Source organism: Haemaphysalis longicornis, unplaced genomic scaffold, assembly GCF_048455015.1.
Source record: "Haemaphysalis longicornis isolate Haplotype H1 unplaced genomic scaffold, Haemaphysalis longicornis Haplotype H1 scaffold_5, whole genome shotgun sequence".
Lineage (NCBI taxonomy): Eukaryota > Metazoa > Arthropoda > Arachnida > Ixodida > Ixodidae > Haemaphysalis > Haemaphysalis longicornis.
Genome location: NW_027526385.1, coordinates 28,646,150 through 28,659,739, shown reverse-complemented (window position 1 = coordinate 28,659,739; position 13,590 = coordinate 28,646,150). Strand labels below are relative to the sequence as shown.

Here is a 13,590-nt window from a genome sequence, read left to right as displayed (position 1 = left end):
GCACTCTACCTCCAAAATGAATTTGGCTGAGGAGAACTTTGAGAATAGTTGGTCTTTCGTAGTAAATGTGTATTTGTTCCTTGGTTTTTCAACTGTAGCTTCGGCTGCAAACCCTATTCAGTTGACCATTGCATTGTTTCGTGCTGGGAGACTGTTTTTGTTTTGTTTTTTTTTGGGGGGGGGCACCCTCCAGCGGACTCTTACTGAGATATAGACATCCCTCATATACTATTCGTTTCTTTCCAGGGAACAAAAACTGTTCTGTACCCTGCCATATTTTTTGTATTGAAGGGAATGTTCAGTCTCTATAAGTGCACATGGCAAACCGCAATGCGGAGTAACCCCGGGTCAGGCAGCCAATTTTCCGCGCACAATGAGCGCGAGTGCATAGTGTCTATGCTGCTCAACGCCATCCGGCCGACTGTACGCATCTCTCCAAACACTGTGTGTTTCTGCATGACTTTAAATAATATGTACAGCTAAATCGATTCCTGGCTTTTAAAGTGTGTCAGCGATTGTGCAGCTATTATAGATAGCCTGTGATTTTCCGTCTTTGACGGGTAGTTTTTCATGCAAAAAAGAAAAACAGCAGAGTAGGCAGAGTACTCGGCTATTGTTGTGAAGACCCGGGTTCAAAGTCTGTCGTATCACGCAGATGTTTTTTACTTATTAACTCTTTACAGTGGCGCCCATTTTCTTAAACGGGCAAAAACTACAGCGTTGGCGCTTTCCGAAGAATGGTGCGCTTAAGCCTTTCTCCATAAAACTGTGCAGCAGGAAAGAAGCTAGTAGAAGTAATTTGCACGAAAAGACAAAGAACCGAAAGCGAAGAAGCTGAAGCAAATACGATGTAGCAGTGAAGGTCTTAATCAGTATCTCCAGTCTTTCGCCTTCGACGCACGTTAGCAGGCCCAAGTGCCCCAAGGGATTTTAAGAAATAACCTTTCACTCCCAACTTAAAGTCGACTAAGATGTGTACATTTTCCGAATTCGACTTTGCAAAGCAGCCACCGGTAAGTTATCAACGCACTCATTTAGCTAAATTGCTGACTGCACATGGCAGCCGAAGATATGTGGCCTTGAATAGGGCACTTCCACATTTAGATTTATTAGGATTTTTTTTCAGGTTACCGCCAATTTCTGTGTTTTGGCACTTTTTGTTCTTAATGCATGTTATTAATATCTACAATTGCCTTCCACCTGTAGTGAAAATTAGTATATTCGCAGCTGATTTCGTGATCCATTCTACTGCACCAACTTAACATGACCAGCTTAGGCTTAACACCACGCCAGCTAATATTGCTTGTTGGTGCCCTGAGTTGCTAATGGAAATTAACGTCACCAATACAGCTTGTATCAGAGTAACTCGTCAAAAAGCAATACAATAATTTATTACAATGTAATAGGGAGGGTCATAGTAATAACAGACGCTATTAAATACATGGTTGCCACGTTTACAAGTACACTGGAGTGGGACGCAAATATCAACAACACATACGCACAGTCATATAGTCAGCTAGGGCTCCTGCGTCGAAAACCTTCATTGGCCCCCGTAATGTACAACTGAAGGCTTACAAATTCTTCATAAAACTGGGCCGTGTGTACGCCAGCATTGTTTGGTACCCCCATCACGCATAGATTTCCCACTTAATTGAAAGCGTACCACCGAGGGCCATTTGTTACATCTGTTCTAAGTACTCCCGGTATCACAGTGTCACTGAGCCATGCAGACGGGAGTGCATACCGAGCCTTGTGGCCTGTCGCAGTGTCTGATCTATAAAGTTGCTTTTTTTACAGCAGAGCTGTTTAAGCCGACACCAGTCCATCCGTCGAAATAGGAAATTTCGAAGCTTCAAGAGAAACATGTGGTTAGGGAAGTTCTAGGAATTGAACCCAGGCCCTTAGGCCGTGAAACCGGCAACCAAACCCCTGGGCAACGCCAAAGGCCCGACGGGTGCGGGCTAGCAGCGGAGGAGAACAATAACATGTGCAGGCAATTGGAAAGATTACAAAAATTAAAGCCGTTCTACTCATTGGGAAAGCTGTCGCAAGTGCAGAGCAGTGATTCGCCGTAATGGGATGTAGCACCGTTATCCGCTCACTGCGACCACCAAATGCAATTCAAATTTCCCGCCTTCGCAGTGCTCGCGCGCCCTCTGCCTGAAACTGCGCCAGCGAGAGTTCTGTTCTTTTTGTGCTTGTTTTTCCTCGCGCACGTGCTGGCGTTGCGCTGCCATTGTTTTTTTCGCTTATCGTAAAAACAAACCCGCGTTCCTAAGTAAATGAACGCGAGCAGTGCCGGTTAATTACGTACATTTTGCATCAAATGTACCTACCCTTTTCCTTGAGCTAAACAACGCGGAGATGTATGACGAGCGCCAGCGGTTTGCGAGTTTTTAACGCTTATGACTACATAAACCGCTTGGTTTTCGAAGCCTCTGGGTTACGCCGCGACGACAGCCGCTACGACGGAATGCCGTGAGGCTCAACTTGGATTTAGCGAGCGAGCTAGGAATAAAAGGCGAACCCCTAAAATGCTCTGCACTTAAAAAGCGCTTACGCTTGCCCAAATCGAACCTAGGTCCATCGCGTTATGAAACCGGCTACTATCCGATTGAGCTAGTATCGCATCCCGAGCGCACAGAATTTCTTTTGGCTTCGTAGCGCGGGCATTGGCTATCGACTTGGCTGTGGGTTCATCCACTTTGGAAGAGAGGTTAAAGATTGCGGGCAGAACGATCCGGGCCTGCGAGCCATGGAGAATTTTCAGCCACAAGTACACAAATAAATGTGAGGTGTTGATATATAATTAACAGGATGGAAAGTTGGGCGAGTTGGTGTTGATTCATCTTGAAAATAGGCGCGGGGCAGGACACAATAGGAGATTATTGAAGCTAGGGATATCAGCCCGGAGGAGTCGATGTGGGTGAGTCATCCTTCAGTGCGTCCGCAAGACGCAGGTTGTATTTTTTGTCTGGGATAATTTTTATTGATAATCTGTGTAAAGGTCCTAATCAGTTGGGTTATGTCGCTTGGTTTCCCTATATATTTCTGTTTCTTAATAAATGTTGGCAGTTGCTAGAAGCGCGTCGTCCTGTGTATTTCTTTCTTCGTCAACGTCTTTCCGCGCCTGTTTTCAAGTTGATATATGTAGCGGAAACTAAGCGCCTAACTAAACAACTTGAAACCAAACTTCCGTCGGCTAAACGGGCCATGGACGAATAATGATTGGGATAACACCTAGAGACAGTAAACGAGCTACCGGGACCACACAACAAATCAGACTAGAAGATATAGTTAAAAAACGAAAAGAAATGGACTTGGGCTGGTCACGTAATTAGGCGAAATGACCATCGGTTGACTACCAGTGTGACAGAGTGGACACCGAAAGATGCGTCTAGAAAAAGAGTAGGGACAATTACGGGATGGAGGGAAGAAATAAGGACATTCGGAGAAAAAGACTGGACTCGAGCTGCGCGGGACAGCAAAAGGTTGGACGTCGATAGGAAAGGCGTTCGTCCTGCAGTGGACCTACTGGCCTGTTGAAATTGATGATGAAGGAACAGCCGGGTCTCCGGCGAAACGAGAGGGGCTGCAAGCTGTGCTGTTTGTTTAGACTTGAAACACTAGGGCAAGCTACACCAATTTTTCTTTGATATCGCAATATTTAAACATAAATAAAGACAACTATAATATCGCCATGTACTTCGTGCTAACCATTTTAGGTACATCAGTCCATTGATGCCACTATAAGACAGTGGTTTTTTTTTTTTTTGAGCAGTTTGAGAGTGAAATAAACTGCCACGTAAGGCGTTATTTTTTTTTTACTGGAGGTGCGTCTGTGCAAAATTTAGAACGCCTCGTTTATGAACTGTAAAAAGTTTCTTTTTTGTTACTTTGTAAGCGCGTGCGAATACACTGATGACTGCCCCATTCTATATGACGCCGCAATGATGCTTTTCAACCCTGGCACGAAAATGTGCGGCAGGTTTTTTTATTCTCCAGTTTTGTTTTCACTTGTATTTGGTGATACTAATCGGTTTCGTGTGTGCGCGATAATATTTCACCTGTATGATTGCGTGTTTATTCACATGCACAGCTTCTATAATCGTGAAGAAGGCTTACAGTATTCTATGTTTAGGGTTCCATGTTTACAGGGTTCTGTAGAGTTATATGCTTACAGGGCTCTATGTTTAGGGCACTAAGCCTAAATAAATTACATCTAGTAACCTAACCATAGAACCCGAACGAAAGACGCATTCATTCCCGTTATTTCATTCGCCTTCGACCATTACCCCGTATGGCGCCACAAGATTTCGAAAGTGGTGCGGTGCTCTGGCGTTCCTAAAGATAATATTGTTTCGCTTTTTCATAAACATTGCAAGGCAATTTCTCGTTCCCAAACCGCTCGGCACTTTTAAAGGCCGTACCGTGAATCTGAATGCTTCACTAAGCTGCATTCTCGTGAATCATAAATACCACCGTACCTGCCAAAGGAGCAGACAGCAAACAAGCATGGCGGACAATCTTGCTTATGTTCACCCGGCGGCAGCTGTTTATAAATAGTCTGCCATGATTAGCGATTCTGGCAGCTGCAGCTCCAGATGATTAGCCGCAACAGCTGTAAGCAGGTGCTTTAAATTGGAAATGAAGCCGCGCGGTGTCGCCAAAGCAGCGCGCAGGTGAATAATGGCGTGTTCCTCCGGAATAAGGCGCTCTTTCGTTTTCTGCTGTACATCGTGTTAGGCGCATTTAAGAACCAAAACACAATACCGGTGCATGCATCGTACCCTCGTCAAAGCCATTGGATAAATGTTTGGATGATTGCGCAACAATCACAACAAGCAGTGCCGCTGTCCCGAAAAGGCTGAGGCCCCTGTTTGTGTCATAGCGGCGCTCGGTCCACATTGAGCCGTTTATAAGGTACAGAAAGTAATAACCTATGTAACGACAGCGTCGCCCAAGATTCATTGTCTGCTTTTTAAGATTGCTGCAGGAGCAATTGTCGTATGTTTGTGTTTATTTGGTGTTGTTTTATTTTTGTTGTTGGCCATTTACTGTTTGCGTTTATTAATTTCTGGCACGTCTGCTGTAATATTGCATAAGAGCGCCGTATCAATAAAAATAATAAATAAATATTACGATTCACTTTACTCCCTAAAGCTGGACGACCAGCGAAAATGCTTAAAATGCATTTCGTACCCGTAGTTGGACACTCGACAAGCTTTTCTTTTTCTCATGTTTTGATAATGGTAGGAGCTATGACTCTAAAGTTACCCACTAAAATTTGGAAGCAGTAGAACTTTATCCCAGAAGAAAAAACGGAGCTCTGCGTTTCCCTCCAGTAGAAGCCTGTTTATTGAGAGCAGGCGGGAGTTATGTAACGTTTATAACTTTCCTATAAAATAATAACTACAAGCAAAGTCACCGTAGTGGTGGGTTCGTCTCCTCGGCCAATTCCCATATACATTTTGTTACGAAAGTTTGTACAAAACGAGAAATAGACGCTTTCTGCTGAGCATTCACGGTAAATTCCGCGCTTTCCACCAGGCATTTGTAATCAGGATCACAAGAAATGAACCGTACCTCAACCTTTTAAAGCAAAGTAGAGATTTAAAAGCCTATTTTTCCGGGCATTTCCGCTGTGCGCGAGGAAAAACGCATTGCGGCTACTTGTCTTCATCTTGTATCTTTCTTGTCCCCTAATGACTGCATTAGGTATACCCATGATTCCGAAGTGCATTTGCGCGGCTTCGTTTTTCATTCAACTTCACAGTTTCAGTTTCAGTTTCAGTTTATTGTTTCAGTTGAAATCGTACAGTGCATAAATAACTCTAGGAGGTCCCATAGTCATAGACTGGGGAGAGACCTCCTACCAACAAGTACAAAGAAAAAGTACACGTAACGCGGTTAACAGCAGTAACAATCCTAAAAAAACACAAAGAACATGATTACACAATCAAGCCAAATATTGTTACTAAAATCAAAACTATTACACAAAAAGGTATTTAAAGGAGGATATTCATCTACATACCACATATACAAGTACATAATAACAATCGTTATGCCAAAATAATGAATGAATAAATGAATGAATGAATGTTTATTTATTTAACAAGCAAGTTTATGGCCAGGACAACTAGGGAAAAAGTTGAAATCATGCAACTTGACGGGCCCTACAAATCCATTTACAGTTGGAGACAGCAGCGTATACGCATAAAGAATAAAAAAAAAGAGAAATGAAAAAAAAAATCGGGAGAAGCCGCCTCTTAAAAGAATAAATTGAAGGAGATGATTTAATGGTTGGGGTATTGAATTCCAGAATGAAGTCGCCAAAAAGTTCGGAGTTTTTTTGCCGTAGTTATTCCTAGATTTTGGTAAAAGATAATTGTTGTGGTGTGAGAATCGGGTGCAATCAAAATGCAGGTTTTGATCTTTAGATATTATTAAAATAAGTAAGTTTTCTTGACAAAATTTATAAGTTAGGACGCAAAGAGAGTATTTATTTAAATCACCAATTGACAAAATATTAAAACTGCGGAGTAATGTTAACACATTACATGAAAAATGGCTGTAAGTGATTATTCTTAAGGCTTCATTTTGTGTGTGCTGTAAAGGTGCCAAGTGAGTTTGAGGTGTGTTGCCCCAAAAAGAAATGCAATATAAGATATGGCTGTGAAGGAATGCATAGAAAAGTGAGACTAATATGCGTTCATTAAAATAGGGACGGACTTTAATTAGTATTCTCAGGTCATAGACCGTTTTACGGGTTGGAGTAGCTTGTATTATCAGGGCGATAATTTGTCATGGGGTCCTTAAACCGGAAAATTTTGGCCTGTCGGTTTATATGTATATATTCCCATCCTTTTATTCAGCAATCCGGCCTAAAGCTAATGAAGATTTTGAACGCGAAGTTTACATAGCCAACACCTTTCCAAACATATATATCTTGAAGCACACCTCAGACTTGCCAACATTGCTTGCATATTAGAGGCAAACATAATTTCAGAAGCGGTACTAGCAGTTTTCGTTTAATTGAAGATAAATGTGTGCTTGATATTTGCGGTAGAAAAAAAAACACGGGTGCAAAATAATTTCATCCAAACAAAAAAGGGATCACTAGAGGGGGGATTTCGTGGCAGTGTTCGAGTTTGACAGTAAGAAGAGGTTCGAATAGATGTCGTGAGCAGTGAAACACCAGAAAATTGAATTGACTTGAGCAAACCTCCAATGTTTTAATCGTGGGAGAACCGAAAGTGAGGGGAAGACCATGTAAGCTGTGCGGGGGGAGACAAGAGAGGTATTTACTTGGCAGAGGCGGCCGGAGACTACCGTCTTTCGACTACAGTTGCTGCAAAGTGACATATACGCATTCCATTTTATTTATTTAGCTTTTGGCGTATACAGTAGGGGAGCCATTACTTGAGTGATGTGCGCAGCTGTGGGGTTCCTCTTGCTTCTGTAATGTCGCTTATCCGTCTTGCCTCATAATTGCAGCCTTGAGTAGACGGCACGATTTGCGTGGCCTATGACATCGATGTGGATCGCGCGCTATTAGTAGCTACCGGGGCGTTTGTTTTCCTCAGAACAAGTGATTTGCCCAGCTGCGCTCCCGATTGAGCCCTCCGCCAGGTATACCGTTCGAGCGATAGTGCTTTTCTACTTTATTTTTTCTTACGGACTAAAAGGCACCAGACCTTGTATAGTGGCGTTTTACATACATAATTTCTTGTGGAGGACGGTAAGTGAATGACAGCAAAGAACAGTTGTGTGTAAGTAGGAAGGAAAGCAGAGATGTGGAAAGAAGATGGAAATAGTGGGACAAGTGCGTAGCAAGTTCGTTAGGGCAGCACGACCGCGAGACAACATACCAGCCACTCTTGGTAAACACTGTTGCTTTGTTTCTCATTCATTCGTTATTGTAGAGATACACAATAATTAGAAGGATTTCATCAACAAAGCATAAACGATAGCTGAAGTGTCGTAGGTGTGCAAGTTTTTTTCCTGCCTGAGTTTTGCGTTTATATAAAGATGAAGAAAGAAATCAATGTCTATTTGTTTTCTCGTTTCACAGTGCCCTGGTGATGAATGTATCAACGTGTTCAAGGATACCTGCACAGAAGACCACTACTGTGCCTTGGAGAACCCCTCCGTACCCTTCCAAATGGGCGGCAAGGGTCACTGCATTCCTCGTCCTGGAGTAGAAGCTGGTGCTCATGCCCAGAGCTAGTCGTTGTCCTAAAATTTAGCTACCTAACCATTCAGCCTATCTACTACAGAACATCAATCTAACAACTATCTGTAACCTTACCGGTGTTAACCTTACTGGTGCCGCTGTGTACTTTTCATCGGTACACGTGGTGACATATTGCAACAACTTCCCTAATGCTTGGTGGTGCCATTTTTCACGAAATGAGCTATACGAACTTCCTCTAATTTTGTCAGCATGCCCTCTCTGGTTACTCCTGGGTAGCCTATTTTTAAGTGTGGGGATACTATATAGCGACCTCATGAAATCTGGGTTGGTTAATGAGCCAGTATGGCCGGTGACTAGCACGATAACGGAATTTATTTTTATCCCGCGTCGACAACAAAAACCTTCAAGCAGTGAGATGATGATGCCATTTAAAACGACTCACAGTGGCCGACGCAAAGCCATTGTGCAATCCCGCGAGAGTAATCACAGTCATTCATCAAGAACGGGATACCGTATCTTCCGCTACTGTGAGGTTCACAAGTTGTCTAGGTTTTCTCATTTCATTCACAATCTAGATAAAGATTTCGGCCCAATTTTTATCCGAGTGAGATTTCGTCGTATATTGCGTTCATCTCTTTTCGCCTTCTTGCTGCGCATTAAACTTTCAGGTCAGGCAGGCGACTCGCATTTTAAAGATGATGAGCGATGAGCCCTTTTAGCCTCTTACAACACCGTTACACGCATCACATCAGACCCAACGAGTCTGTCACGGAAACTCTTTATAATCACCAGTGTTAGGGGGGAGGGCATGAGGAATTACAAAACTTATTCTTTCCTCCGCTGAAAATTTAGCCAGGAACACTTATATGTTCCTTCTCCATCTGTATGACGGTTGCAATCTCGCCTACTATGAACGATACCGCACTTACGCAAGATTAAAACAGCGAAATCACACCCTGTAACTCATTATTGCATTTAACTGACTATTTTACCGTACTGCGCTGTTTGACCTATGTCATGCTCAATCTCAGGCGCAACGAAGCGATGTGATTTCGCAGTAAGGCAGCACCACAAAGTTGTGTGAGTGTTGTAGATGGCTCCTCTTCAACACACCCTGAAATTCGGTGATTGAATGGTTACAATTGTTCTTATGACTCCTATAGTGTGGGCCGTCACAATTGTTATGTTACTTCAACGTAAATTACCGATGTCAACCATGCGGTGTCTGTGCTATCTATTGGTAGAGGACAAAGCCTCAGTTTCTGCACTTTGACTGTATTTTAATGAATACCGCTGCACCAGCCCCCCTGAGCAAGGTCATTCGCAGTTTCAGTTCCCGATCAGTGGAGTGGTACAACACTGCAAACTCTTGCTTAAGAAGATATCGCAGAGGGGAACCGCTACACAGCACAGCTTCAAATGGTATCCTCGTGCCTTATAGTGGCTCTCGCGGCTCTAGTGTGGACAGGAACCACGACCTGAACTGTCGCTACCGCAACTGAATGATCTGAGCTGCTAGGGAAACACAGGGGACGGCTGTTGCTCTGGTTAGGCGAAGTAAGTACACCGTGAAAGCGCGTCGGATGTGTACGTTTTACGAGAAGTAAAGTTCGTATTCTTAGGCTACACCCAGATAGAATAAATCGCGAGTGCTATTTGTGTAATATTTACAGATAAGAAAATTCTTGAGGGAGGACGTTCAGGGCGCAGACGGAGAAGATTCAGGAGTAAAGGCTATAAATGTGGACACCCGAATTCTTTGGACGAAGAGTTGGGCGCCAGGTCATCTGGCCGCTAGGCCATTCTGTGCCTTTATTCCCAGTCTCTTCTCGCTCAGACGAGAAACAAACGTTTTTCAACTCAATATTCGTGAGTTCAGCACATTTTCAATGCATACGTTTTATTACTGCACCATTGACCCAATATTGCTAAACAAGACCAAACATTTATCGTCCCAAAAATTGCAGAATAATTGATCTAATGCCGCAAAATGTATAAAAGTGTTACCTGTGTTCTGGCTTTCATATCGGTTTAGTGTCTCCCAGCGCTGAGAGTTAAGGTTGTCGGTTCAAATAGCCGCGAGCAAATTTACTTTGCCTTTCCCTTGTCCAACGCCGGTATCTGCAAAAATTTCAGAAGGGTGGTCTAATAAAAAAAATGTGAAAGCTGTTCTGCTGTTTATTCCCGACGTGAACTTACCTGCTCACCGCTGCCAACGGCGTTCTGCCTGAATAAACTTGATATTTGTCTCTATTTATTCTTTGCATGGTTATGTGTACTTCTCTTGCTTCATTAGGTTGCGAAATGTAAGAACGTTCGAGAACCACTCCCAACAATCAGGACTATTTTTTACTTGCAACGCTGGGGAAGAGCATTAAAGTCATAACTTTGTAGCTCTATGTTTCCCCAAAACTCAGATCTCGGTCTGCTCAAAGGAATATCTCCTAAGAGCGGAAGGCCTGTCCCTATGCGACTAATGAAATTACGGGTCACTTTACACTATTTATTTCAAAGCACTGTCACCTTGGTTTCGGGAAGCATAGGGCTTAAAAACTTGTCGCGGCTGGCCTTGATGTGCTCGTCACGGGCTAGGGTCACGGGGTGGAGAATGTGGGCGTTAGAGAGCTGGTCGCAGCATGGCTACGGCTGTCCGACATTGCCCGCGTACTGTCAACGATCACCTTCTTGCCGAGATTATCTGAAGCTGGAGCCAGGATGGGGGTGATCCCGCAAACTCCACCAAAATGCTACGTGGTGGCATAACTGTGGGACGAAGCATGATTGATGAGCCGATGATTTACCGAGCATTAGTCGCCTTGGCGTAAGCACGGCTGTCACACAATGTACTTCATCTTCTTACAATGTGGGTAAATAGGGCGAATTGTGCAATTGGACGCTAATATATATATATATATATATATATATATATATATATATATATATATATATATATATATATATATATATATATATATTATAGACAGAATAAGGGTTGGCAGTCAAGCAAACGTCGGAAAGCAAAGGGGAAAAGGGGAGAATGCGGTAGGTCATAGAAACCGATGAAGAATTTTTTAGTCAGAAAGAAAGTGCTGAAAAAATGCCCGCCGGGTGGGATCCGAACCCACGACCTCCAGAATATCGGTCTGGTGCAATTCTGGAGGTATTCTGGAGGTCGTGGGTTCGGATCCCACCCGGCGGGCATTTTATCAGCACTTTCTTTCTGACTCAAAAAATTCTTCATCTCTTTCTATGACCGACCACAACCTCTCCCTTTCTTGCACAGTGCCCGCCACGTGAAATCCGAACCCACGATCTCCAGAATACCAGTCTGGTGCGATAACCACTACGCCACCGGCGGGGCAATTTTCCACTACTCTTTCTGGGGTATTTATGTCAATATAATTTTTTCCTGTGCTTGGGGGTAGTAGGCAGCGCCACTCTGACTTCTCCGAGTGAAGGGGACCTTCTTTTTAATACCCGCACCGTGACTCGAGTGTCTACGACATGTCGAGAGTGGTCAACCGGCGTTGAACCCTCTTAAGCTCAATATGGCACCAAGACTGCCAGAACAGAGGCCCTCGCTATGCATGTAGTGAATCAGAATAGGAAATGAGGGGTTCGTAGAAAATAACACAGAAATAAGGATTAGCAGTCAAGAAAACCTCGGAAAGCAAAGGGGAGGTTGTGGTAGGTCATTGAAGCAGATAAAGAATTTGGAAAGAAAGAAAGAAGGCGGATATATATATATATATATATATATATATATATATATATATATATATATATATATATATATATATATATATATATATATATATATATATATATATATATATAAATATATATACGTACATATATATATATATATATATATATACGTACATATATTTTGCAATTCGTCCCCCGAATTGCAAAGCATGCTTTCCGCAGTGGGCGAACAGAGTAGAACCGTGGGACTGAAAATTAATATGCAGAAAACTAAAGTAATGATCAATAACCTCGGGGCAGCACAGCGGTTTCACATAGGCGGCGAGACAGTGGAAGTGGTAAGCGAATATATCTACTTAGGCCAAGTTGTGACCCCAGATCCAAACCATAAGGCAGAGATAATTAGAAGGATCAGAATGGGGTGGGGTGCATATGGCAGACATTCTCAGATAATGAATAGCAGCCTACCATTGTCGCTGAAGAAGAAAGTGTATGACAGCTGCATCTTACCGGTACTCACCTACGGGGCAGAAACTTGCAGGCTCACTAAGAGGGTTCAACTTAAATTGAGAACGACTCAGCGGGCAATGGAGCGGAAAATGATAGGTGTAACATTAAGGGACAGGAAGAGAGCGGAGTGGGTCAGGGAGCAAACTGGTGTTAAAGACATATTAGTAGAAATTAAGAAGAAGAAATGGACGTGGGCAGGACATGTAATGCGAAGGCAAGATAACCGCTGGTCATTAAGGGTAACAGAGTGGATCCCTAGAGAAGGCAAGCGTTGCAGGGGGCGGCAGAAAGTTAGATGGGCAGATGACATAAAGAAATTTGCGGGGATATTATGGTCACAGTTGGCACAGGACCGAGGCAATTGGAGAATAATAGAGAATTGGAGAATTTCCTCTCCCTGAAACGTCAGCAAACTTATTTTTATTTTCTACGTCTTTCTCGTTTGTCTCTGTCGCTACTAACCTTATTTTTTTCGCGCTCTGTGTGAGTTTTTATCTTTTCAGACTATATATATATATATATATATATATATATATATATATATATAGCGAGTCGCAATGGGAAATCAGGCGCTTGTTGAAATAATACAGAAATAAGGATTGTCAGTCAAGAATGCCAAGGACGTCAAAGGGGAGTATGCGTTAGGTATTTTTATTATACGTGAAACAGATAAACCGTTGTGAAAGACGGAAAGAAAGTTGAGAAAAAATACCCACCGGGTGGGATCCCAACCTACGACCTCCAGAATACGCGTCCGGTGCGATGGCCTCTAAGCTACCGGCGGGGCTGTTTTTGCCCTCCACTTTCTGGGGTATTTATGTTCAGGGATTTGTTTTCTGCGCTTGGGGCTAGGAGCCAGCGCCACTTGGACTACACGGGGTGAAGGGGACCTTGGTTTTTACACCCCCCGGGCCGTGATTCAATGTCGAGAGTGGTCGACCAGCGTTGAACCCTCTTAAGGTACCTATGGCACCAAGACTGCGAGAACAAAGACCCTCGCTATGCATCTAGCGAATCAGAATGGAAAATAAGGGGCTCGTTGAAATAATACAGAAATAAGGATAGGCAATCCAGAATGCCAAAGAAAGCAAAGGGGAGGATGCGGTAGGTCATTTATTATTTTTAAACAGATAAAGCATTTTTCTCCACTTTCTTGCTGTCTTTAAAAATTAAGA

At 43.1% G+C, this 13,590-nt stretch overlaps 1 protein-coding gene across 1 annotated transcript in view; it reads left to right on the top strand.

Annotated features, from left to right (window-relative positions):
* LOC144138007 (8.6 kDa transglutaminase substrate-like) overlaps window positions 1-8,422 on the top strand; it is a 29,664-nt gene extending 21,242 nt beyond the window's left edge. The window contains exon 4 of the mRNA XM_077670039.1: window positions 8,075-8,422. Within this exon, the coding sequence (XP_077526165.1) occupies window positions 8,075-8,230 (156 nt within the window). The 3' untranslated portion in view covers window positions 8,231-8,422. The remainder of the gene's footprint in view (window positions 1-8,074) is intronic.
* The last annotated feature ends 5,168 nt before the right edge of the window (window positions 8,423-13,590 follow it).